The 23,844-nt window shown below is 43.1% G+C and overlaps 3 protein-coding genes across 5 annotated transcripts in view; 2 read left to right on the top strand and 1 right to left on the bottom strand.

The window, feature by feature from the left end:
• The first annotated feature begins 996 nt into the window (after nucleotides 1-996).
• On the top strand, nucleotides 997-6,319 carry tpbga (trophoblast glycoprotein a). The gene is made up of 2 exons (XM_046417251.1): nucleotides 997-3,049; nucleotides 3,410-6,319. The coding sequence occupies exons 1-2, from the start codon at nucleotides 2,796-2,798 to the stop codon at nucleotides 4,257-4,259; spliced, it is 1,104 nt and encodes a 367-aa protein (XP_046273207.1). The 5' UTR covers nucleotides 997-2,795; the 3' UTR covers nucleotides 4,260-6,319.
• Nucleotides 6,320-13,269: 6,950 nt separating this feature from the next.
• LOC124074928 lies at nucleotides 13,270-14,806 on the top strand. The gene is made up of 4 exons (XM_046418276.1): nucleotides 13,270-13,429; nucleotides 13,511-13,569; nucleotides 13,638-14,675; nucleotides 14,748-14,806. The coding sequence occupies exons 1-4, from the start codon at nucleotides 13,407-13,409 to the stop codon at nucleotides 14,768-14,770; spliced, it is 1,143 nt and encodes a 380-aa protein (XP_046274232.1). The 5' UTR covers nucleotides 13,270-13,406; the 3' UTR covers nucleotides 14,771-14,806.
• A 5,223-nt stretch (nucleotides 14,807-20,029) lies between these two features.
• Nucleotides 20,030-23,844, bottom strand: part of arid1ab (AT rich interactive domain 1Ab (SWI-like)) — a 50,686-nt gene continuing 46,871 nt past the window's right edge. For all 3 annotated transcript variants that reach the window (XM_046416947.1, XM_046416946.1, XM_046416948.1), the window contains 2 exons: nucleotides 23,498-23,628; nucleotides 20,030-23,391 (listed from right to left, as the gene is read on the bottom strand). In XM_046416947.1, coding sequence (XP_046272903.1) covers nucleotides 21,469-23,391; nucleotides 23,498-23,628 — 2,054 coding nt within the window. In that variant the 3' untranslated portion in view covers nucleotides 20,030-21,468. The remainder of the gene's footprint in view (nucleotides 23,392-23,497; nucleotides 23,629-23,844) is intronic.

Below are 23,844 nucleotides of genomic sequence, written 5' to 3' on the forward strand. Positions count from 1 at the left end.
AATGAAGTCCCAGGGACACAGATGTACCCCACAATAAGTACCTGCTAGGAGGGGCGGAAAAGGGACTGCAGGAACTCTGAGGGTTGGTTGATCGAGTACTTAAAGCATCTTTCTGAGCCACCGTTTTTAAAGATCTGCTCCATAAATCAGTTTGTTTTGGGTTTATTTTATTCAAAGGAGAGGGAAAGCAGGGAAAGGATTCCCTGGGACTAAAGTTTGTGGCTACACTGAGTGGAAACGCGGCTGCGCTGTGTCGTCTTAATTAGTAATCAGCTGCATTTCATCGCAGCCAAATGCCTAGTGATTCATATCTGTGTTTATTTCTCTTCAACCTCTTAATCTCTTTCCACTTTTGTATCATTGCTAGCAATCCTTTGCAAGAATAAATAATAAATTAGACTAACAGGCTTGCATAAGTTAATGTTGATTCTGACTCTGATAAGTTAATGTTGATTGGATTCAGTAGCCCGTACTTAACCATGTGTAGCCACAGATTCTGTAGATTAGAGCTGCAGTCATTTTCTCAAAGAACAGAAGCAAGGAAGCAGAAAGAAATGCCCTCAGTCTGAACAGAAAGACACTTCATCTGGGCAATATCTGAAACATTTTTACTGTGACATTTACGCTTTTTTTATTTAAAGCTTGTCACTAGTAACTATGGGAAAATGTCATCATCCTTCATTGTAAATCCATCTTTATGCCACAAAGTCTTTATGATTTTGGACTGGATGAGTGGATGATGCAGAAAAGTTGCACGTGTTCTAAAAAAAAAAAAAAAAAAAATCTGGAAACATGCTCAATATACCTAAGCTACACTGACCTTTTACAACTCTGTCCAAACTCACTGTGTGGCTGTGGAAATGGAAACGAGCAGAGAAGAGAAAATCCCTTCGGCGCTCAGTAATTGAGCTGAATTGTGGAAAATGGGGGACAAACTGTGTGCTTTAGCGAAACGGCTCATTCGTAGCATTACGAGCTAATGAATGAATGAACGACTGTCTATTATTACTGCTTCTGACATAGAAATATGTTTCAGGAAGAGTGTGAGAGAGAGAAATTATGAAGGTAAAGGGTGCAGCGATCTGATTGGAGCGCACATGCAAGAAGGCAGCAGTCAGTGGAGATGGTTTGAATGGTTTTAGATGTTGCCTGCTGTGGTGCCTTGTTGTATCCAAGAGCCAGGTTCAGGAATGTGGAGACCTGTGGTCCCAGTGATTCAGTCCCTTGACAAAAGACAGTTGGGATGCTATTGTTGGTGCCATTATCCTTATATATACTTATACCAGTCTGCAATTTCAAAACCTCACTGTGTTTCTCTCATCCCCAAAATATCTTTTATGCTGCAGTAATAATATAGCCAACGGGGAATTTTAAGACTCCTGCAAGCGACTGTGTGAACTCTGAATGTGTTTATGACTTGCAGATATAATACCAATAAAGACATCTATTATTGTAGAAATTTGTTGGGAGTTTTTTTCCCCTTTTTTTCCTTTTCTCTCCCATCCTTGAATTATGGTGACTGTGTTTCATCAAGGCTGTCAGCAGGAGGGATGATGTTTAGGATTTCAAGGTTCTTGGAGCCACGAAAGGCAAAATCTCCTCCTCCTCGACTGTCTAAAAATACACTCAGAAGTGATTCCTGCAATAATCATTAGAATCTGTCAGCGTAAACACACTGAGGATGGGAAGCCATCACAGCTTTGATCATCTTACTCTCAAGTGGCTAAAATGCCCACTCGATGGCCATTATCCTGCAGAGCATCATGGTGCTTAAGAAAGGGGGGGGGGATCAAAGGCTTTGCAGTCTGGGCCCCCAGACTCCCCTCCCCCACGTTTACCATACCACCTGGGTAGGTGGGAAAGGCCGGGCATATCAACATCAGAAACCACTGAATAATGGCAAAGATATGGAAAAGTCATCTCAGTGAGTACAATTTTAATAAAGGCCTCCAAATCACAAATAGCGTAAAAACACAAGATTGTGAGTCATGATAAGATACTATTAAACATTCATCCGTGCCCTGAAGGGACTTTAGGTGAAGTGCATCAGTGATATTTGACCAAAACAAAAACGCCTGAATTTCCTTAGTGGGTTCAATCCTAACGTCCTTTTGCCCTCAAACAGTTCAGTGCTCAGTGGAAGGTGCTGGTTGATTAATAACATGGTTCAGAATTCAGCGGCACAAAGAGTTCATGCAGGTCTTTAATTTTAAATCTAAAACTCCTTTAGCCCTAAATCTTTAATCTCTCTGAAAGACCTTCCTCGTACTTTGCCTTTTATTTGCAATGCAATGATAAAAGTCCGGGTTTTGAATGTTTACATCTGGCTGCACAACACAAAGCAAATACTTCGAGAAAAGCGAGCTGCTATCACTTTCTCCTCATCTCCTCATCTCATCTCTCCTGCCAGGCGCGTCTCCTCGAGTCTGAGAGGGAGACCTCGATGATCCGGACGGGCTGCAGGCGGGAGAGAAGCCCCTCCCCGCAGATCAACACACGAGACGATGGTCCTTTTAACTTCATTGTTGCAGAAGAAGCGACGCCCTGCTTTGCCACGGCAGAGGATCAAACACCCCCCTCTGATCAGCACGACCCTCAGTTCTGTTCTCATGGAAATCAGAGCCTGCCTCCCGGCCACACTTCCTGCAGCGGTGCAAAGTTGAAGCGCATTCCCAGCCGGGACAGCGGATGTTAATGATGTCTTGGAGGAGCTAATCGTTTCGTTTAATTCGTTTTCCGTGCTTCTTTTTTCGTTCCTGCTCGCATCTGTCGGACCGCGCTCTTTTCTTTCCAACATGCCGTCTCTGGCGCAGCGCATTGTTTTCTGCGCGCTGCTCGGCTCCGTTTACGCGTCGTGCCCTCCGCGCTGCGAGTGCTCAGAGGCGGCTCACACCGTGAAATGCGTCTCCAGAGACCTGCGGAGTATCCCGACTGGGATCCCCGGATACACCAGGAATCTTTTTATAACTGGGAATCAAATCAGCCGAATTGGTCCGGAGTCTTTTAAAGGGCTGGAAAATGTGACTAACCTGTCTCTGAGCAATAACAGGTAAGACTTTTCCAAGGACTCCTGTGCCTTCTTGTCATGCAATATAAACATATAACGGACCATTCGATACAAATGATCCTCTCAGTAGTTTGAGAAGACAACAGTTTCAGCAGCAAAGTGCTTCAGTATGGAGTCACTACTTTGTCCTCACTCAGGGAAAATATTACAGATAAGGAGAGTTCATGGTTTTTATAGGACACTTAAAACAGGGGTACTGTAGGCTGTAAAGGTGTGTTCAAATGACAGCCACATTCAGTTTTGTTTTAGATTTGAATTTCGAAAATAAAACATTTTTTGTTTCTAGAAAAAAAAAATGTTTCTGAAAGGTAAATGATATCTCATGGATCTTTCCAAATCCAGAATCTCCGAGGTGGAATCCCATGCCTTTGCTGGACTGTCGAGTCTTCGCTCTCTGGATCTGAGCAACAACCAGCTGGCAATCATTCACCCCGAGGCTTTCACCGTGCAGAACCAGTCTCTGAGAGAGCTCAACCTGAGCCGAGCCCTCTACAACCACACCTCTGTGATGGACTTGGCCACATCTCTCCGCTGGAGCTCCCTGGGGACCCTGAGGGGACTGGACCTTTCTGACAACAGCCTCATCTACTTGCCCTCACGTATCTTCTCCCACTTGACCAGCTTGCAGCGGCTCCAGCTTTCCAACAACTCCCTGGTGGCCATCCACAACTCCACCTTTTCGGGTTTAGACCGCCTGGAGGAGCTCGACCTGACCCTTAACGCCCTTAAGACAGTTTCCGAGGAGGGCCTGCGAGAGCTGGACTCCCTGCCTGGCACTGTACTTCTGCTGGGGGAAAACCCATTCACATGCAAGTGTGGAATCGAACCTTTTGCTTTGTGGCTCAACAGATCACAGGAGCGCATTAGCGACGCCAAGGACCTTGTGTGCGCGTACCCGGTCAGCATGAGGAACACATCCATGCTTGCTGTGGGCACGTTGACTCTGGGGTGCCACCAGAGGAACGCAGGGGCTGACCTTGCTTTGCAGACTTCTTACGTCTTCTTGGGTATAGTCCTGGGCTTCGTCGGCCTCATCTTCCTTTTTGTGCTTTATCTCAACCGTAAGGGCATCAAGAAACGGATCTACGACATGCGTGACGCCTGCAGGGAGGTGTGGGAGGGCTACCACTACCGCTTTGAGATTGACTCCGGCCCCAGGTTATCACAGATCTCCACGAGTGGTGACATGTGAGCAGACAATCACCCCTGGTGTATTTTCTAATAAAAGTGACTCTTTTCTAATGCATTTGTCACCAAATGTAAAAATTGTACAGATTTGTCTGTAAATATATACATACAATAGAGTTAATAATCTTTCTGCCTTGTTGATTAAAGCATGCACTGCCCATCTTTCCTCACTGCACAACCAGTGCACTCTTTTAATACAGAATATCTCAGACTTGCCTGTCTCTACAGTCAAATGGACATGAATGTTGTAAAGTGAGTTCATTGGCTGACATTTCTTCTATTCTTGCCTGCTCCTCATGTCTCCACAAAAGTAACAGCAAGTGCCTAAAGTCAGCTGGGTATTGTTTCCTAATCAGAGTGATCTGAACTGAACTCATGTTCTACAAGGCACTTTGATTGTTTTGTGTCAAATCTTCATATTTAGCTTTGTGGGGGGAAAAGGCAGCAATAAAATCCTGCCACTTTAAAAACAAACCTCTGGGAGCTGAAAGCACAATAACTCATTCATCTTAGAAGCATTTCAAGCCCTTTGGTCCCTCCATACTTCAGCCCCAGGGTGCCAGAGAGGAATTAAGCCTGAAAAGCCTTTCCAAAGCTCTCCTAAAGTCACCACTCTGGTCCTCTTTGGCTGTTGGATTGGAAGGAGGGGACAATTGAGTGCAGACCAGCGGAAATCTCTTAGTACCCTCATCTTTTTCATGAAACGTTGCTTTGTTTCAACTCCCTGAGTTTTATTGTCAAAATGATGAGAACCAGTCGTGGGCTGAGGCCGCTGAAAGCAATCTCCCTCCCTCCCTAAAGTCAACAGCCGCTCTGAAGGCTCTTTGAAGGAAAAGTCTGGCTCTCCACGTTTTTCTGTTTAGGGGATTTTTTCCAATGATAAGATACAGATGATTCTGAAACTCCAACTCCATTGTTTCATTAAGCCGTTTGCTTTGATCAGTTTAGAGATTAACTAAATAAAAAGCAAGAACATGTTCTTATCCTTTTGGCTTTTCTTTATCATTTATGTTTTAACAATTTGGGTTAAGCAAAAAAAAAAAAAAAAATCTCTCCTTAGTGGTTGTTTTGAGTTCCTTAAATAACACTGAAATCCAGAGTATGGCTGTCACAATATCAGATTGTCACTACCTGAGTGTCGTGGTCCAAATATTTCACAAAAATTGGCTTTCCATACCGACAGAAAATGTTTCTTGCAGCTGAAATTTTTTTCAACATAGTGTGTAATATTAACATGCTATCTGCATTTTATTTTTGAATATCATAGTTATCATCAGTACTGGTATATTGTGACAGCCCTAATCCAGAGATGTCTGTCAATAAACTGACAGAGCAGCCAAAATATTTAAACCACTGACGGGTGAAATGAATTACATTGATCATCTCTTTACACTGCAATGTTCTGGGAAATCTTGGGTTCTGAACCTCATGTGGATAATCTTTGACGCGTACCACCCGCCCAAAAGCTGCTGCTGACCAGGTGCCCTCATGGCAACGGTATTCCCCACAGGACCCAAATCAGCCAAAGCATTAAAGTCCCAGACACGCCAAACCAACAAAGAAGAATAAGCAACGACAAAGGGTGGCTGTTGCGTGGCATCATGTGAGCTAAAAAGTTTCACTTGAACTAGCATGTTCTGCTTTTTTGTTTGACAGGACACGATAGTCTTCTTTTCAAATGTCATATGTGCTCTGCTTGGTTTTTTGAAGTTGCTGCATGACAAAAGCACTCTGTGGCCTTTTGATGTTACAGAGACACACACACGAGACAAACACAGGGAGAAAGAGGGAGGTGGAAAGCTGCCAAGTGTTTATTGCTCAAATTGCTAGCTATCTAGGTATTTGAAATGGGGGGGGGCTAAATGAGCCAGCCTCCAATTGTTAGAAGCCAAAGTAACATCTTCAGTCCTATCAAGATGTTCTCCAGACTCCTCTGATAACGATCCAGAAATGTTAACATAGGGCCATCTTACTGCATGTGTACTGACAAAATAAAGCTTTTAAAAAGTCATGATGTCTGTATACTCATTTAATGCAAGTGTAATCTTTTGTGTTACGACGCAGCACAAGTGAATGTATTCATAATGTTGGGAAACTGTAGGTATCATTTCTCTGAGCTGCAGAACCACATTAAGTTAGGCATTTACTCATTGAGGGGAAAACAATTGAGGTTCGTACGCACAAAGGGTGGCTCGGATGGCGAGACGGCTGAAATACGCTTTGTTTTCCAGCGCAGAAAGATGCCTTGTGATACTCATTCTCATTCTGTCTTCACAGACGGCCATTATGCTTCTGCATAATAGGATTCACTCACGATGACAAAGTTGAGCGCTCTGATCCAGCTATTGTTAAAGTGTCATCATTCTTAATAATTGCCTGCGGGAGAAAATCCCAGGAGAAGTTTTCATTTGCCATAACACAACGTGTCACAACCAGGGCACCACGTCGGCCACAGGTTATTGGTGTCAGTTGGCGGAGCAGAAAGAAGAAAGATTATCCCCTGCATTACTTCCATTTTCGCTCATTAAAGTGTTGATTAGGAACCATGCCTTTCGTGTCTTTTTATGAGTCTGCCTGTTGAAAAAATATATGGTCTGTTTGCTATAGACTGTGTGAGATTGTCTCAGCAGGAACGCAATGAAAAGAGAGGAACCCTACAAATACATCCAGACGTTCTCCATTACTCCCAGTGCAAAAGGGAAGCTTGTTAAAAACAGAACAATTCCTCCAGTTACAGTGTTCTTTCCGTCTGTTTGTCGCACATATCTGATTAAAACAATCACATCTTTAATTCAGCTTTGCTTGCCGTGTCTTGTATTCCCACAAGTCATTTGTTACACTGCTGGGGGTTCTGTTGAGGGAGCTGCTATATGTGCAGTATGTGGTTTTTGCTATTGCAAAAGACAAAATTCTTATCTGAAGTGTTTCTTTTCAGTTTTGAGAGTGTTCTTATGGAACACAGCAGGATTTTTTTTATTTTATATGCCTCCTGTCTCTGGGAACATCTTGGCACCATTACATGGATTTAATGGCCATGATAGGAAATATGCTTTAAAAAGGAACACCACATCTGTGAGGAATTGAACATGTTAAAAACAGACCACAACAGTCAGCAGCATGACGACGGAGACAAAGTGGCATCCACCCTCCTCCACTGGCATGGTATGACAAACACAGCTGTGCCTCCCAGCTCAGGAGACATTTACAATTCACTAAATACTATACAGTGAACTGATACCATCTGCTTTATGTTTGGTTGCCCACTTTTAAAACTGCACCGTGCACAGAACTCTGGTCTACCTTCTCTACCTTTCCCTTCCAGACCAGTGAATTCATTGACCCAGCTTCCTGTATGCCGCCTATCTATCTTGTCCAATCAGTCTGGTCAGTGAAGGTAGCCAGTAAACCACAGAAGAGGCTCTAGTGAGGTATCACCCATTGTTCTACTCCTAACTTGATCAATGTGACTAATTGTGTTTGCCCCTGCTCACCATTAAAGCCAACTGGCCCCCCATTTATCACTTTCATAAAGGCCAGACCTGACAAGGACTTAAACACACATCGCATACAATACACGCACATACTCATACCTGAACTGCAGTATTTGTTAAAACTCTTTACTCTCTTTACTTTCTGATATCACAAATCAGAATCCTGCTTATTTAATCTGAACTGCAATAATCACAAAGAAGACAGAGGGTGTATGTGTGCTGAACATTCTTCAGCTAAGCCGTTGCTGCTAACTGCTGTGGTTGTGTGCTTTGTGCTACACGGTTAGCCGGTGAGCAAGTCTGCAGCAGCAACATTTGTTCTTCCGCAGCTGCCAAAGCGCACCACAATGTTGTCATTGTTAACTGTTTCCAACTTCCTCATGTCTTTTTCACATGGAAGAAAAAGCCTAACAATTGCAAGATGAATGCAAACAGCAAACATGGCTATTGTTACTGCTCATTGCTGTCAAGTTAGTACGTCACTATTGGGAAACTATATATATAATATGTGCCACAAGCTCGCTAATAGCTCTAGCAACATATCTGCTTAACCTTGAGGGCGACTTCAAGTCATGTACAAAGAGGGAGTAGAGGAAGGGCAGACCGATTAATCATGTTGGGCTTATTACAGGCCTGCAACAACCACATGCACCATATTTTTTAAACTTGTATTTATTTACTTTGTCTGAGCATTTGATTTATTGACTGCTGTCAGTATCTTAAGAGATTTTCTACAAATGTAACAAAAAATGCTTCAAACCTGGTGACTAACACCACCATTGTCTGTGCAGTCACAACATGCTTGTGAAAAGCTTACTAGAAGATAGAAAAAGCCACCAAACACAAATAATTTGATCTAGTAACCAACTGGAGCTTACAACTGAACTGAGGACAGTCAGAATTGGTGCCGGACTGAAGTGCAATTGAACAGTGTTGCAGTCGCCGCTAGTCAGTGACTCTGAATCCGTGAGTAGAACAAAATGAAACATTTTAAATCAGCAAAGTGTCCTTATTAACACACTACAGGAGTTGACAGAACATCTCCTCGCACTGCCAGTGATAATATGTCAGTCAGCTGCTGCCATGGGAAACGTTCACCAAGAGGGATGTTCCCACAAATGTCTAGAGACACTTTCATTTTGTTTTGAAAAACTGAGTAATCTGCACAATAGCTGCAGAATCATTAGTTTAAATTTCCTCTGACAAAAAGTGAAGAGAATTCAAATTTCAATTGGACATTAATGAAACTTTCAGTAGGATTTGATTTGTGTTTAACTGTAGAATTTATCAGTTCCTCATGGGCATGTGCCAGAGAGCTTGTACATGTGTTCATATGTCAGCATGGGATTCTTTATGGTCATGAAATTTAAACAAAAACCTCTCGGTGCATAACCGCAACGGATCCCCAGAATGGTGGAAAATGAGAAACAAATGCTCTCAACAAAGTTGTGTCTTCATATGAAAGAAGGGCTCATATAAAGCACTCCACCGCAACAATGCAGCTTCCCTCTGAAGCCTACATGACGTTGTCTCCATTGATCTCAGAACTGACTACAACTGTAAACGGAGCAACAGCACAGCTCTGCCAGGGTTTATAGCCCCACCACGACCCCCACGACTTCCCCCTCCTCTGGGCCTCAGAGTGGAGACTGTCCCAAAGCCTTGCTCTTGGCTCTGCTGTCCTCCAGTTGAATCATTCTCCTGATCCATGTGGCTTGTCAGAGGTTTTGTTTTTGCTGTGGTTGTTTATAGGAGGATGAGGGTAGGGACTTTTCAGACATATTGCTCTGTGTCCCATCCTGGCTAAAGTCCCTAAAGCTGAGGCTCACATCATGTGCAGAAATGCAAAGAAAAAGTAACTCCACTGCTCTGTGTTCCCAGAGAACAACACAGTATGAAGATGAATGATTCACTATGATTCATTAAAGTGTCTCTCCTCTGGTCCTCTCAGAGAAAAGGAATAAGGCTTGTGTTGCTGGTTGATTATAAATGGCCTTGACCCGTTTTAAAGAAAGGACGAGATACTCACAACTCCTGCACTACTTCATCATCTGCTTCATGCATCAATGAGTTGGGCTGGAATTGGGCAGAGAGCTGAGCCAATACAATAGTCCCTCCGGAAACTGGAGTCATTTGGAGACGCTTGGGATCAAACCCTCCCTCTAGTAGACCCACAATGGTTCATGTACAATGGCTTCATTTATTGCTGACTATGACTATTCTTCCACTTTCTTGTCCAGTTACAGCAGACATTGTGCAGTTATATATTATAGAATAAAATACAAAACAATAGGAGCAAAGTTGCACCAGAATGATTGTTTTCCTTCAGAGCTTTGTTAGTTGTAAACTGAAGTGCTGAAGACTACAGCCTCTCTGATGGTGAATCCTTGAACTGTTTGTGGAATGTGTTGGGTGTGAACTCTCCATAGGTAGTTTGACCTCTCGCCTTCCTGGAGGGAGGAGACTTGAGCTCATTATTATTACCTTCATTATTTCAAGTGCTGGACCAGCTGCCGAAGCAGGAGGGGGCCCAGTGCACCCAACAGGGACCTGAGGAACCTGATTGGTCAGAAGGAGAAGAACGGTTTGGAGGCCAAAGGGTAGATCCTTCCGGAGATGAGACACCATCTGCTGACTGTCTCTCTCTCTGACTTTACATCATCGTGCTACATTAAGGACTTCCAGGAGGTGATACTGCTCACTTTGGGTGGACACACTGTACAGGGCTGTACAGTTGCACCAGTATCAGCATCAGATATCTGATATCATCACAAAATAATACCAGTCTGGAAATCTGCAAAGTTATTTTAGTTTAAATTGTTTTCATTTAAATTCTTTATGAAACTGACGGCCTCCTAATTCTCAATAGATGAGGTCTAGAAGGGCACACTTCCTTTCAGAATAGTTAACCCTAGAAAATGTTACTTTTGTTGTCAAGCAGCCAGATTTCATTGGTTTTCATTGGTAATGTGAAAGGTGTTGCTTACAATGATGGACCTTGACCTTCACGTCACAGGACATCGCAGTTCCCCTCAACTCGATCCAGCATCTTTCTGCTCACTGTTAACTCTCGTCAGTGTCATTTCAAGACACAGCAGGCAGATGTTTTTAAGCGCACTGAACACTACCAGCTCAGCTACAGCAGACAGAAAGATTTAGCAAGTAGCTGTTTAACATTAGGAAATTACGCAGCATATACATTTTTTTTTTTAAAGAATTTCCCCTCTGATTCTGATTTTAAAAATATAATATTTCAGTATAGTTTTGACCAATTTTAACTTCCACTAATAGGCTTGGGTCTACATTTTTCTTATTAATAACAAATGCCAAACATTTTGCTCTAAAAAGCTTGTACGTAAGTAAACCTCGAATGTGGAATATTTTTTCACTGATAACTCATCCATTCATTCAAATGTTTTGTTTTTTTTTGAAGCAGAGAAGGGCCACTGAGTGCAAGCTCTCTTTTTCAAGGTCACCCTGAATAAAATACAGGTACGACATATAAATATATAATGCAATACATGAATGTACAATACCCACATAATGCAACAGACCACACATCTAAGGAAACACATTCATGCAGATCTGAGCCACACAAAAGCTTCCTAAACAGAAGGATAATATTTTTAAAAAAACATCTCAATATTAAGGAGTAATGAGGTGAGCAGAGATGATCTACTGGACAAATTCCAAAACTTAAGGGCCTGTAAATAGAGGACCCAGGTTTAAAAATACTAGAATTTCTCTTGAATAAGTTGATTTTCAAGATACTTTTGAGTCCTAGTGAAATGAGAAGTTGAACTATAATTGAAAAGACATGTGAGATACTCAGGTAGTTTGCAAAGTTGAATTACATGCTTGTCACGGACTGAAAGCTGAAATGGAGAGAAAAATGAGAATCGGTGGCTCAGGTGACTGTGTTCCTGCGACTTCTCAAAAATGTCCCGTCGCTCTGCAAAGCTCTGCACATAAATTGGATGACGCTGGTGTTCCCCACCTTAACGACCCTTTTGTGGCCCTGATACAGATCTATCTTAGGACGCAGAAAGCTCATGAACTCGACACACTGTAACCTTTACACTGAGTCAGGTTCCTCTGAAGGCCACGCTCAAATGAGCTCGTCGTTCACTTACCACGTGTCAGGAGTCTGCAGGTCGAACAGCGCGTTTCCTTAGAGCACCACTCTGTTCTGTGGAGATCAACATAAAGGCAGAGAAGGCACACATATGAGACATCATGCAGGCAGATTTTGAATTTAAATGAGAGCAAACATCCACAAGAGAAGAGAAAAGAGATCTCATTTACTGTTTGATTTATGTCACCCCTCCATGTTTTGTGTATGTTTCATGTCTGCATCATTGGGAATGTTTTTGCTGATTCCTGTGGAGGACCTTCACATGCTTTTGCCTCTCGCTCATATGAATGTTGATAAGCGTAATGGAAAGAATTTCGAAAGGAGGAAACTGTTCTTAAAAAAAAAAATCCCTCTGCTCTATTTCCTCTGACAGGAAATTGTGTCTTTGATCCAAAGCACCACACTCATCTGGTCATCGCATGCGAGGTGTCGCTCCTTCCTACGGCGCAGAGGAGGAAATTTGCTCTCGCAGCTCTGGCTTAAACACTCAACTGTCTCAAAGATGAAAAATAAGATTGTAAATTTTAATAAATCTGGATATAAGAAATGCGCCTGATGAAGGTGTAAATGCAGCTCTTGGCAAAGTAGGACAGAGTGACAGATTCATTTGTCATCTACTTGACATCTGTGGGCATGTGCATCCTGCTTCTTCTGGCTGGTGGTGGAGGTGGTGGTTGGGAGGGGTGTCAGTATTGACCCAGCAATGTCTGGGAGGAAGACTCACACCTGCCAGACTACCAGGTTGTGTTTGCATGTGTGTGTGTGAATCACCCACAACAGTGTAAGGGATCATTTTCGTGTAGAGCATTCCACATGGTCCCATATCAGCCAAACACATAAAGGAAACTGATGATATCACACTCACATGCAAGTATGACATGAACCATTCATCAGACTTGCATCTGAGGAAAACAATTCAGATGTGGTTGGAATATATGATGTAGAAACTGTGGCATTTGTATCACAGCGTGTGATTTCTTCTTCATGATGTGTTGTTTGTCATGGTTAGGGTCGACTGCATCATTACTGCAGCGTGCCGCCTGGGTCTGTTGAGCGTCAGGGAGTACAGGAGGCATCATTAATAATATTAACAAGACCATCAGGACTGACATGATCTGTCTCAAGGGCAGGCTTGATCCAGAGAGGAAAAATCTCAGCGTAATAAAGGAGACAAGAGCGGTTAGCTGTTACTATATGTGTGAGAAAAGCTTTTTCCAGTAAAATAAAGCTTTTAAACTACAGTTCATTGCATTCAAGCACACGATTTGAGAACACAGCATGGAGAAAGGTGGCAGAAAAAAAATAAATAAATAAAAAAATCAACAGATCTCTTCTGTCAACGTCACCCTGAAACCATCACAGCAGGCACCTGTGGGTAATCAGTTCATTAAGCAGTGATTGTGTGCAGACTCCAATAAATGCTACCTCTGTGCTGCATGCACATGCAGAGCAAGTAGCTTAAAGGCAGTTGGGTTACTGTTCTTTTGACGGGGGGCCCCCTGCATCCTGTCTTTGGTACACAGAAATGGCTTGTGGAGTTCATTTGGGGTAAATATGCAGCTATTCTAAATATGTGTTGGGTTGCTGTTCGCTGTCCCATTTCTTCTGACCTTCTTGTTTTCTGTGCAGGATCATACTGATTTGCTTAGTTCAAGCAGAGCATGTGCACAGTTTATGGGCCACACAAGGTGAGCAGAACACTGTCATTTAGTGTTGATTTACTAGCTGTGCATATATACTCTGGTTTCTGTTGCAGCTCAGAGCTCCTGGAGACAAAATGGCAACAAAAATGTTGGTTTATCACAACACAATAGTGGACCAGGAAGATTTGGTGGCAGCTATTCCCAGAATCAGCTCAGACAGGCCTCAGCCCAGAGCAGTAGCTTTAACACAGAGACTGCACTTAGCAGTACTTATAGAAAAGGATATTCCAGTAGTGGCTATGCACAAACTCTTTCACAGCCAGCTCAGAGAGGCCCGTCTACAGTTCAATTCAAACTGGTGCAGAGCAGCTTGCTGTCAAAACCTAACTGGCAAGTGACTAAGTCGCATCAGGTAAATGCACAAAAGGTGCCAAAAAAGCGGCCCCATGGCCTTAAGGCTGATATTGCCACTGGAACTTCTCTTGCTTCTAAAATTCCAGCCTATGGCCAAACGAGTTTTTCTCCTCGGTCTTCCAAGCTGTTTAGTGCAGGTGCTCCTGTACTGCAGAAAAACTCAGTTCGGAGGCAGACGTCAGCCAGTGCCCCAGCTAGAAGAGTGTCCTCGCATCGGACCTCTAAACCCTCTCATTTCTCATCTTCTCGGAATGAGAGAAACAGAAATCACCCCAGCAAAGTAGAGACTGGGAAAACGTACAAAAGCAAACTCTTTCCCAAGAATGGAGGGAATCCCCAAGGAAGCTGTGAGCCTCCATCCATATGCAGCAAGGCCACAAACTATGCAAGTTATAGCCCGTCCCTTCCAGTGTCAAACAAACAACGACCCAAATCCACAGGTCAGAGATTGGGTTACAAACCAAGAGACACCACCACTAATCCAATCTCCGACAGGAACCGACAAGGAAAGTCTCAGATTTTTGCCCCAACCAGAACGCACAACGTCCCTCAACGCTTCGGTGGCTATGCTATCAGACGGCTCAAAAAGCGCACTGACCAGAAGACCGTGAGTGTCAGGAAGCCACAGCAGACCTACACGGCTCTTTCATGGCGGAGTGAGCCTTCCAAGTCCCATGTGCAGAGTGCTCATAAGGAGAGCAAATGGCAGAGGATTAGGCCATCTGGGATGCAAGCAGGTGCGACTTCAACTATTTCTTGCTGTTGTGTGCTTAAGCCTCGGTTTTAATGTGTCTTTGTTCTTCCAATAGGTGCAGCAGGTTTCCTTGGATGAAGAATTAGTGTTTTGAAATAAACAAATTCATTTAAATCTTTTGTCTCCACATTCTATGTGTGGTATTGTAAGTGCCAAGGCATGAGTGCATGCTGATGTATTCTTGGTGCCATCTAGTGAGTAAAAGATGTTTTGCAACCTGATCTAAATGGTTTACAAATTTGTTAGCAAATTGTCTGGAACAAACGCTTCTCCTCTTGGTCCAGGAGAGAAGTTCACTGTAACGGTGAACAAGGAGCTTTCAAATCCCAGTGGTCTGCTAGGTCAGACTACAGTCCTGAAGAAAATAAGATCTCAGGCCCTCAAGCTCTGCTCCTGAATGCCACAAAGGCTGAATTTTCAAAGTGGTTCACTGCTCTGAAGTGGTACAGTTCCTACTGCCCTTTTAACTTTCTTGGAGATGGCCTCTTCTGGAAGATTTGATTTCAGCATTTCAAAAGAAGCTTAAATTTATAGCCAGTTATGTTGTGGTACATTCAATACACATTTGCTTTCACCTACACCATTACATACAAGGGCTAGATGAGCAGTGTCTTTCAGTGAAGGTACACAAACCCAGACTTTGGCCTCCATTGTGTTGAGCTCATTTCAATACTTCATCAAAAAGACTTTTTATGATTCTTCCGGTTACTTTGTCCATGTTACAGTGAGGCCTCACTGAAGGTCTTACATCAGCTGTGTATGAAGAATATTTTGGGTCTCTCAGCATTGAAAAGGTTTAGACCTGCTCTATTTGGAAAGTGTCATGGGATGACTTTTGTTGTGATTTGGTGCTACATAGATTTACACTGAACTGTGTGTGTGTGTAGCAGTGAATGAACCCCTTCACAATGAGACCTTCTTGAATCCCATCATATCAAAAAAATCTGTTCTCCGCATAACTCCGCCTGCGGGTGGAGAGGATATCACAACATCTGTAATGGATTCAGCACTAAAATAAGCCTCATATTAACCCAACATCACGGTGGGTAAAACATCTTACACAACATAGGATTATGTTACATATAACTCATTTTACTGATCAAATTGTAACAAAGCTAAAATGTTGGAAGGTGCTGCATAATTAAGTTGTGTGCAAAATAGTGATATAAAATAGTGTCCATAAACAAAAACAACCACTCATATATGGTGCTGCACACTCCTGGGACAATCGGTTGTTTGACACAGAAGTCCTGGCCTGACATTAAAATCAACTAACAAATATCAGCAAGTATCATCCACTTGCGGTATGTAATCTGTAGTTTATCCCAACTGTATGTCACCATGGCTGCTTTTGTAGTCTTACTTTCTTTGTTAGCTGAAACACCACATGCTCTCAGCCTCGGCTGTCCTTCTGCTCAGCATCATGGAAGCTCCGGAAGCGCTGCAGTAGCTTTCCATTTGTCTTCTCTCTCTCCGATTGGCTGACATGCTGCACCTGTGCCGCTCCAGGATCCTCTACAGTTACCACGTGTTACCACAGGGAGGCACTGAAGAGGGCTTTTGGTGTTAGAGCAAGAACATAAAAATAGCGTGAACGGAGTGAATGATTCATTAAAAATAATAATAAGACTCACAGGAGATGAGTGTTAATGTTGTTACTAATTAGTATAGTATAGTATGGTATACCTCTGCCAGTTAGACAGCCATCTGCACCTGAGGAAAAAGACAGACAGACGGACAACAGAATGAGACACATACAGAATCAGTTTCTAATAATAAGACCTGCACAACTCCTTAGGTGATGTTAGGAATGATTTCCATACCTGTGTCCCCCAGAGTCATCCTCACCTAGGTCAGTAAAATGAACTTCAAGACCCCTTGACATACATCCAACAACCAATCATCAAATTACTATATATTATATTATATTATTCAAAACAATTCTGGCACCTTGACAGCTTTATTATCACTAATAACAAGCACAACAATTTAGGTGTTGGGGGTGTCAAAATGTAAACTCTCGTAGAATACTGACATCACATAATGACACTGCAAATGATGACTGAAATGAAGAGACAGCCCCAACTGTCATGCTGTGTGAAACATAGATTCAAACAGAATGCAGTCATTTGGAAACAAACAACAGGTTTCACAAAGCGTTCCTGAGCCCGTGTCGTGTTATAGGATAGTTATATAGGATGAATTAGTGCATTAGAATGGTTATGGCAAATGCAGCATCCAGTCTTTCTCAAGCTTGACTAATAGTGGGGACTAAATCATGAGGACATTTCAGACTCTGTCATAACACAGTCTCTTCCATTTCATGGGGGGTACTCCCTACTCCCTTCAACCGCAATAACTGTCACTGTAGAACATGTCCATATGTCAAGTCTTGCTGCATCTTCTTCTGCTTCCTGTAGCTCATCGTATAAAAATAAAAAAACATCAAATTTGGTAACAGTATACATCAAAGTTAACATAATAAATGAACTAGATTCATATGCTCAGTTGATGCACACACAAAACCCAGTAAAATCACCATAGCTTGGATGACATATCATTTTCATGTGGAGCATACTGACTTTTCCAGCTTTACATACAAAGTCCTGAAGAAAATCTTAGTGACTGTGACTTCTGCTGAAATCAATATTTGAGCATATGGATACTGATAGAGTTCCAGTGAATCTGTTACACATCATCCTCTGTAGTCAATGCTGTCAGTATGTTTGAAGCAAAACTTCCTGAGAAAAAAATGCAGGATTCTCAAATATTAGTTTGTTGGTTTGTTGCTGCAATTACAAAAGATCCAAAATCTGTTTAGAGACGAGCAAAGTGGTTGTTTTAATGGCACCTGTGGCTGAGATTCTCTACTTAGTATGGCTCTGGAGTGCTGGACAGATGTGGCAGGTAGACTCCACTAAGTGTTTTCAGATGCAGCTACAGATGTGCTGGATGTTATTTCACAGCGTGCTGACAATGTAGATGAAGTATAATCATAATCAAGTCCACAGATGTGCATTCGTTGCGTCTTACCTTCCTTCCTCTCCTGCGAACAGCAGCCTATTGCGGAAACATAGTCGAGTTGTCCAAGAATCATATCAGCACTTTCTAATTTTTTTTTTTTTTTTTGCTCTAATCCTACGCTCCTACAAATGTCCCCTGTGGGCTAAATAATATTCAAATATTCAGCTAAAAATCACACTGCACAGAGCTGTCAGATGCTAAATAGAGATAGCCAAGAATAATTCTAATAACAACCATCCATTTACCCTGATATGCATAAAATAATTCACACTGCTACTGGAATGTTTTTAGATACAGTATCATGGCAGTGCAGGCTACAGAGTTAATGTGACTACAACCTCCTAAATGGCCTGTATCTATACCACCAAATGTCCTCTGGAGAGTGCAATGGGACAGACGATAAAAACATCACTGCTCAGAGGGGTCATGCATGAACTTCAAGTAATAAAGGATGTGAAAACCAGGCCACAAAACATCTCCTGTCCTACATGCGAATCTCTCACAGTCTATAAAACTTATGATGAAGCTGCTTCTACAATTTTGACCCCAAATTCCAAACTATCCTCATCAACATACGCTTTCAAAGCTCCTGCTGAAAGCATCCAACTTCCCTTTTTCAGTTGGGTTTTTACATGTAAGCTGTTATTATTACTTTACTGCAGTTTTATTGCTTAAAATCTTTTTTCCTCATCTTTTAAATCACACTCAAAGCGTGACTCTATTGATGGCAATGTCAGCTGGTTCACCATTTTGGTCCAGACTGAAATATCCTCAGAGGATGTATCTACTAACTGTGCTGATCCTCAGACTTCTCCTCTACTGCCACCATGAGGTTGACATTTGTGGATCTACTGAGTGAAATACATTACATTGCATTCACCAGTATTGGAATGAGACACTAACTTTGGTAATTAAAGTCAGTGAGAAATGGTAAACTAATGCTATTCTGACATTTGCGCCTGCACATACTCGAAGCCAAGTCAGTGCCTTACTTGGGCTACCCCCAGTCAAAAAAGTCATAACATTCCCCCTGAGCATGCTAACACATCTCAGATATACTGTTTACCAAGATGTGCTAACACTTCATGCTAACACATCTTGGTAAACATTATATCTGATTAACATCAGCTTGTTGGAATACATTTAGCTCAATGCACCAGCTAGCCTGGCTATAGACTCCTGTCCTGATCGGACTGAACATGTGAATGTGTTTTCGAATGACAAAGGTAAATATTTTCCAGCTATTTTTCTTTAACTGTTAATTCATGAATAAGCGCTGAGAATCTTACAAATGCACTCAGGTTTATTTTAGGACATTTATGTGCCTTAACACATTTAACAAAGTCAGTGCAGCAAAGTTTTCAAAAGACACCTTGATGTGTGAGACTTCCTGAATTAATAAAGCTTAACCAAGGAAAACCACATCAGGAGAGCAGCAGTCTTTGAAAATTAAGCTTAGCCACATTTAGCTCGTGCTGGCTGTGTTCTGTTACTGTAGACGCTAATTTGTCTTGGCATTGGGAACTACAATGGAAAAAGGTTTCCAAACTTTATTATGCCGTCTACTGGGGTGGAATTAAGTTTTGGTTTTGTTTTTTTCTCTTCTGCCAAAGAATTTTATTGGTTTACCTTTTTACTCCCTTTTACATTCGTTATGGGGGATAAATCACAAGAATTCACTGAACTGAAATATTGTGTTGACAATTTTTCTTGCAACTTTGTGCATCAGCACAACCATGTCAGACTGATTTACTGGCTGCTTTTACAAATAACCTTTATTTCAAGTCTTATAAGCTTATAAGACTTGAAATAAAGGTTATCAGAAATTCATTTAGAAGAAGCTGCATCTTATAAGATGCAGCTTTTTCTAAATTAATTTCTGAGACAATGTTCTGGAGGACAATGTTTTGGACACTTCACCCTCCTAAGTTATCTGTATGCATCAAGCTGAATGGTCATATTCCGCCACAGATGTAAATATAAGATATGTAAATAATCAGCATGCGTTGTCCAGGGACACAGATAGCTGTGCAACATCTGGGTGAGATGTCAATCAGTGCATGGATGGAGAACATAGCTGTGCATTTGGTAAGCAGCATGCTTAACAGAGGTGGCTGTGTGCTGTGTCCCCATCCATCCATCCATGTGTAAATATCAAAAGCATCAGCAGAACACACTACACCGCTATAGATGTGTGCAATTATCTCGGTGCAGGTGAAGTGTGAGACAACTGAAAAATTCACGACTTAACGAACTGCCGTCGCAAGCACATACACGGGGAATAATGAATAAATCCACAGCAAACGTCTTACGAAGATTTAATGTACATTTATTCTTAACACGTGGAACATATAGTATAAAGATTTCATACTGAATAAATGATATTCATTAAGCCAAAAAAAAGGAAAAAAGAGGAATTTACATCAAGTTTTTAGCTACATCATCTGAAATACAAATATGCAGAATCCGCATCACTGGAAAAAAAAAATAAACAAAATAAACAAAATTAAAATGTTTCTTCATCAAGGTCTAGTTTGTCATTTATGAAGGAGCTCAAATGGAACCGCAGACACAATTTTTGTTATATTCTCTACACCCAGACCGGAGACAAACTGAAAGTTGAAGTTGTGTTTGTTGGGGGTTGCATTGGACAGCAGCTAAAAACACCCCCTGGAGCGCGATACGAGCAGGGTGAGGCGCCTAAGTAACGGACAGGGTGGGCGTCAAGTAATCACATGGCGTACTTGATGCAGGGAAACTTGTCATCGTCAAAGATTAAAAATGGTGAACAGCAACAGAAGTTGAGAAAGAGAGAGAAGTGTAATGTACAACATCATATATACACTGCAGCTTGGACTGCATCTAGAGTTGAGGACCAGTCCTAAAGAGGTGACTTTTTAATATAAGGGTCAAGTCATACAATCAAGGGACAAAGAGAAGAGGTCGGGGTGTTGTAGGTTCACCATACTTTGGGGGGAAAGCCGTTTTTCTCTCTCGACAATAACTAAAACTGTTTTTAAAAACTACAGTTTGCTGCCAAGCCAGCGTATCTCAGTGTGAAACAGTATTATTACAGTATGTTTACAGTTTTTAAGGTGTACAGTACAGAAAAAAGTCCTACAATCTACTGCACAGGCCTCCCATGACAGATGTCTGTTCACAGCCAATAATGTGGTTCCTGTGGGGCTGAGTATATAGCATCCAAAGTTACAGCAATTATACCATACCACAGTCCGTGAGTCTATGAAGCCTCCAAACATGAACCATAATATTGTTTAGTCCGTGCCCACTTTCCCCTGCCGACCCCCCGAGGGAGAAAGCGAGCACATGTATCCCCCAAACTCACTGTAAACGAGACAGCAACTTTGGTTACAGTTTCTTCTTTTTTTTCTGGAGATTTTTTTCTTTTCATTAAAAAAAACAAGTCCTTTCCGCAGGGCAGCGCACTCTGTCCTATGCCTGGGTCCCAATCTGCTCTTCTTTGTCAGTATCTTTCCATTTCAGATGTTTTAAAATCCACAGCTACTTCATGATATTCCTTCCTTTAGTGAGAAGCAGGGGTAGAAAGACAGTGGAATCCGAGGTGATTTTGCATAAATTAAAAAAAAAAAAAAAAAAGAAAAAGAAAAAAAGGACAGTCAGTTTTGCTCTTTTCACTCACACGCAACAGACACACGCATACAAACAAAAAAAAGGGGGGGTGGGTGTGACTGGGAACGGAAAGAGGCAGAGCTGAAACCTCTCCACGGCTGTCATGACTGGCCAATCAGAAACAGTACATCACAGATCACTTGGGACACCAGAGAGTTCATAAGTGGGGACACCGAGATGTCCAGTAGCCGGGACTCGTACAAAGTGAACTCCGAGTGGTTTTCCTCCACCTTAGCCAGGGCGTGCAGGGCCCGGGCTGCCCGCCGCATCATGTCCACACTGGTGGGCTCAAACTGAGGTGCGCCCTGCATTTGTAGCAGGGAGCTCTGGCTCTGCTGGTACTGTGTAGCAGCTAGGCTGTCCTCTAGGAAGCCCAGCAGGTTACCCACGCTGCCTTTCTGCACAGCAATAGCCCGCGATGCTAGACTGTCACCCTGGGCCAAGTTAGCCAACAGGACGACCGCCATTTCCCGGCAAACAGCCACCTTGCGCTCACCGACCAGACGCACCAGCGAGCCGTACAGCTTCTCCAAGCGGCTGAACGGTGGCGTTGCCAGAATGAGGTCGACATTGTTGTCCTGGATGCTGAGCTTGCTGAGGGTCTCGAGGACCAGTCTCTGTGGGGAAAGTGAGCCATGGGGTCCCAGTGTAGGGAAAGGGTCCAGGGCCTCTGCTGAGGGGCAAACAGCCCAGTGGAGCAGGCCATCGAGAAGCGGAAGGCATATACTCTCTGGATAGATAGAAAGGTCCAGCTGGCCTGAGATGTTCGCCAGAGTGACCAGGCAGTTCTCCCTCAATACCTCGAGGCAGTCCCACCACCACTCATCTCTCTCACAGCTCACGCCTTCATCTTCCTCTTCCTCCTTCTCATAGGTAACTGGTGCCTGCTTGCGTTCAGGGTGCCTGTGGTGGAGCAGAACCAAGCGGCCCAACAGCAGCAGGAGCCCTGGGTGTTTTGACATCTCCAGATCATTGCCAGGAACAAAGGAGAGGCTGCGGACTATGTTGGAAACGCAGATGCAGCGCCGAGCTAATGAGTCCTGCCAGTCTGATAGAGTGCTGAGTGGCGTCTCGTCCTTGCTATGAGGCTCATCCTCCAGGATCTTGATGTTGCGTCGGCTCTGGAGTTCAGGGTTGATACTAAACAGGTACTTGCCGTTCTCTTTCTGCTCTTCAGCTCCTCCACGAACCACTTCCTCTGTGACTGACCCTGGGCGGGCGGATAGTACATCATCAATGGTGGCAGTGACTGGTGCACCAATGGGAAGAGGAGGAGGGGCCTTCTCTGCTGGAGACTTCTGAGCTTCAGAAGCCTGGGGCACCTGCTGCCGAGGCTTGTCCTCCCCATTGGTCTTGGATTTCTCTGGGTTTTCCGTCACAGTCTCAGTCACCTGGGCCTTCTTGCGGCTCTCGGCAGCTGTTGGTGTGCGTTTCCGCTGCTTAAGAACGTTCATCCGGCTCTCAAAGTGGGTCTGGATGTGTTCGGTAGTGTCACCACCACCAATACTCCAGTGTATGAGGCCACTATCAAAGCTCTGCCGCTGCCCAAGCTTGGACGAGTGGTTCACCAGGAAGGGATTCTTCTTCCGCACCACCTTTATGGGGAGTTTATCGAACTTACTAGCCTGCTTGGGCTTCTCCGAGTGGAGGTTGGGGTCCTGGGAGGACCCTGAGGTAGAGGTACTGAGTTCCTTATTAGAAGGCTCCCTCTCTTTCTCCTCTTCCTCATCCTCTAAAGACTTGTGTTTCTGTGAGCCCTCCTCCTCCTGTTTCACCTTGACCAGTGAGGAACAGTCAGGATTGCCCTTTGATTCCTCTGCTTCCTCATCCTCTTCGTCCTCTTCGTCCATGTCCATGTCCTCACCATCGGGCATGGGAATTTCATCATCAGAGTCCTCAGCAGCATTGGGGTCTATGAGGGTGCGCTGACCAGGGTCTCCTACTTCGTACTCCTTTAAGATGCCAAAGATCTCGATGAGGCAGCGTCTGAAGTACTCCACCACCAGCTCCAGGAATCCAGGCAGCTGAGAATCAGAAGAATAAAGTCACCAAAACAATCCTAGAAACTCATACATGTGACAATACATGTTGTTTTGTTGTGTTAATGCACATTTATCAGGTGTGGCTTACCTGGCACAAGTTAAAAGTAGAAATACTATTGTCATCATACAGTAAAATGTTAATGGTATCCAAAGCCCAGGTGCTTTCAGCTAGTAAGCCTGATTTTAGTGACATCATCACTCTCCAAGCCTCAGGAGTGCCTGGGAAAAGACAAAACAGTGAATATACACCAACTCGATTATGAACAGTTATTACAGCTGTGAAAGACAGGTGGAGATCTGTATCACCAGGACTAGCATTAAACTAACTGCCAACTATTTATGTCCTCTCACTAAGCAGCTTCTATCCGTTCAGATGAGTCAGCCAGGTGGTCATTCATTAGATTTGGTGGTGATTAATAGTGAGAGCATTTACCT

Source organism: Scatophagus argus, chromosome 17 (assembly GCF_020382885.2).
Source record: "Scatophagus argus isolate fScaArg1 chromosome 17, fScaArg1.pri, whole genome shotgun sequence".
NCBI lineage: Eukaryota > Metazoa > Chordata > Actinopteri > Scatophagidae > Scatophagus > Scatophagus argus.

Bases quoted from the DNA above. Each gene is read 5' to 3' on its own strand.
- LOC124074928 (XM_046418276.1), top strand. From the start codon at position 13,407: ATGGCTTGTGGAGTTCATTTGGG. The intron at 13,430-13,510 runs GTAAATATGCAG...TTTTCTGTGCAG, and splicing joins GCTTGTGGAGTTCATTTGGG to GATCATACTGATTTGCTTAG. The intron at 14,676-14,747 runs GTGCGACTTCAA...TTCTTCCAATAG, and splicing joins GCCATCTGGGATGCAAGCAG to GTGCAGCAGGTTTCCTTGGA.
- tpbga (XM_046417251.1), top strand. From the start codon at position 2,796: ATGCCGTCTCTGGCGCAGCGCATTGTTTTCTGCGCGCTGCTCGGCTCC. The intron at 3,050-3,409 runs GTAAGACTTTTC...TTCCAAATCCAG, and splicing joins CTGTCTCTGAGCAATAACAG to AATCTCCGAGGTGGAATCCC.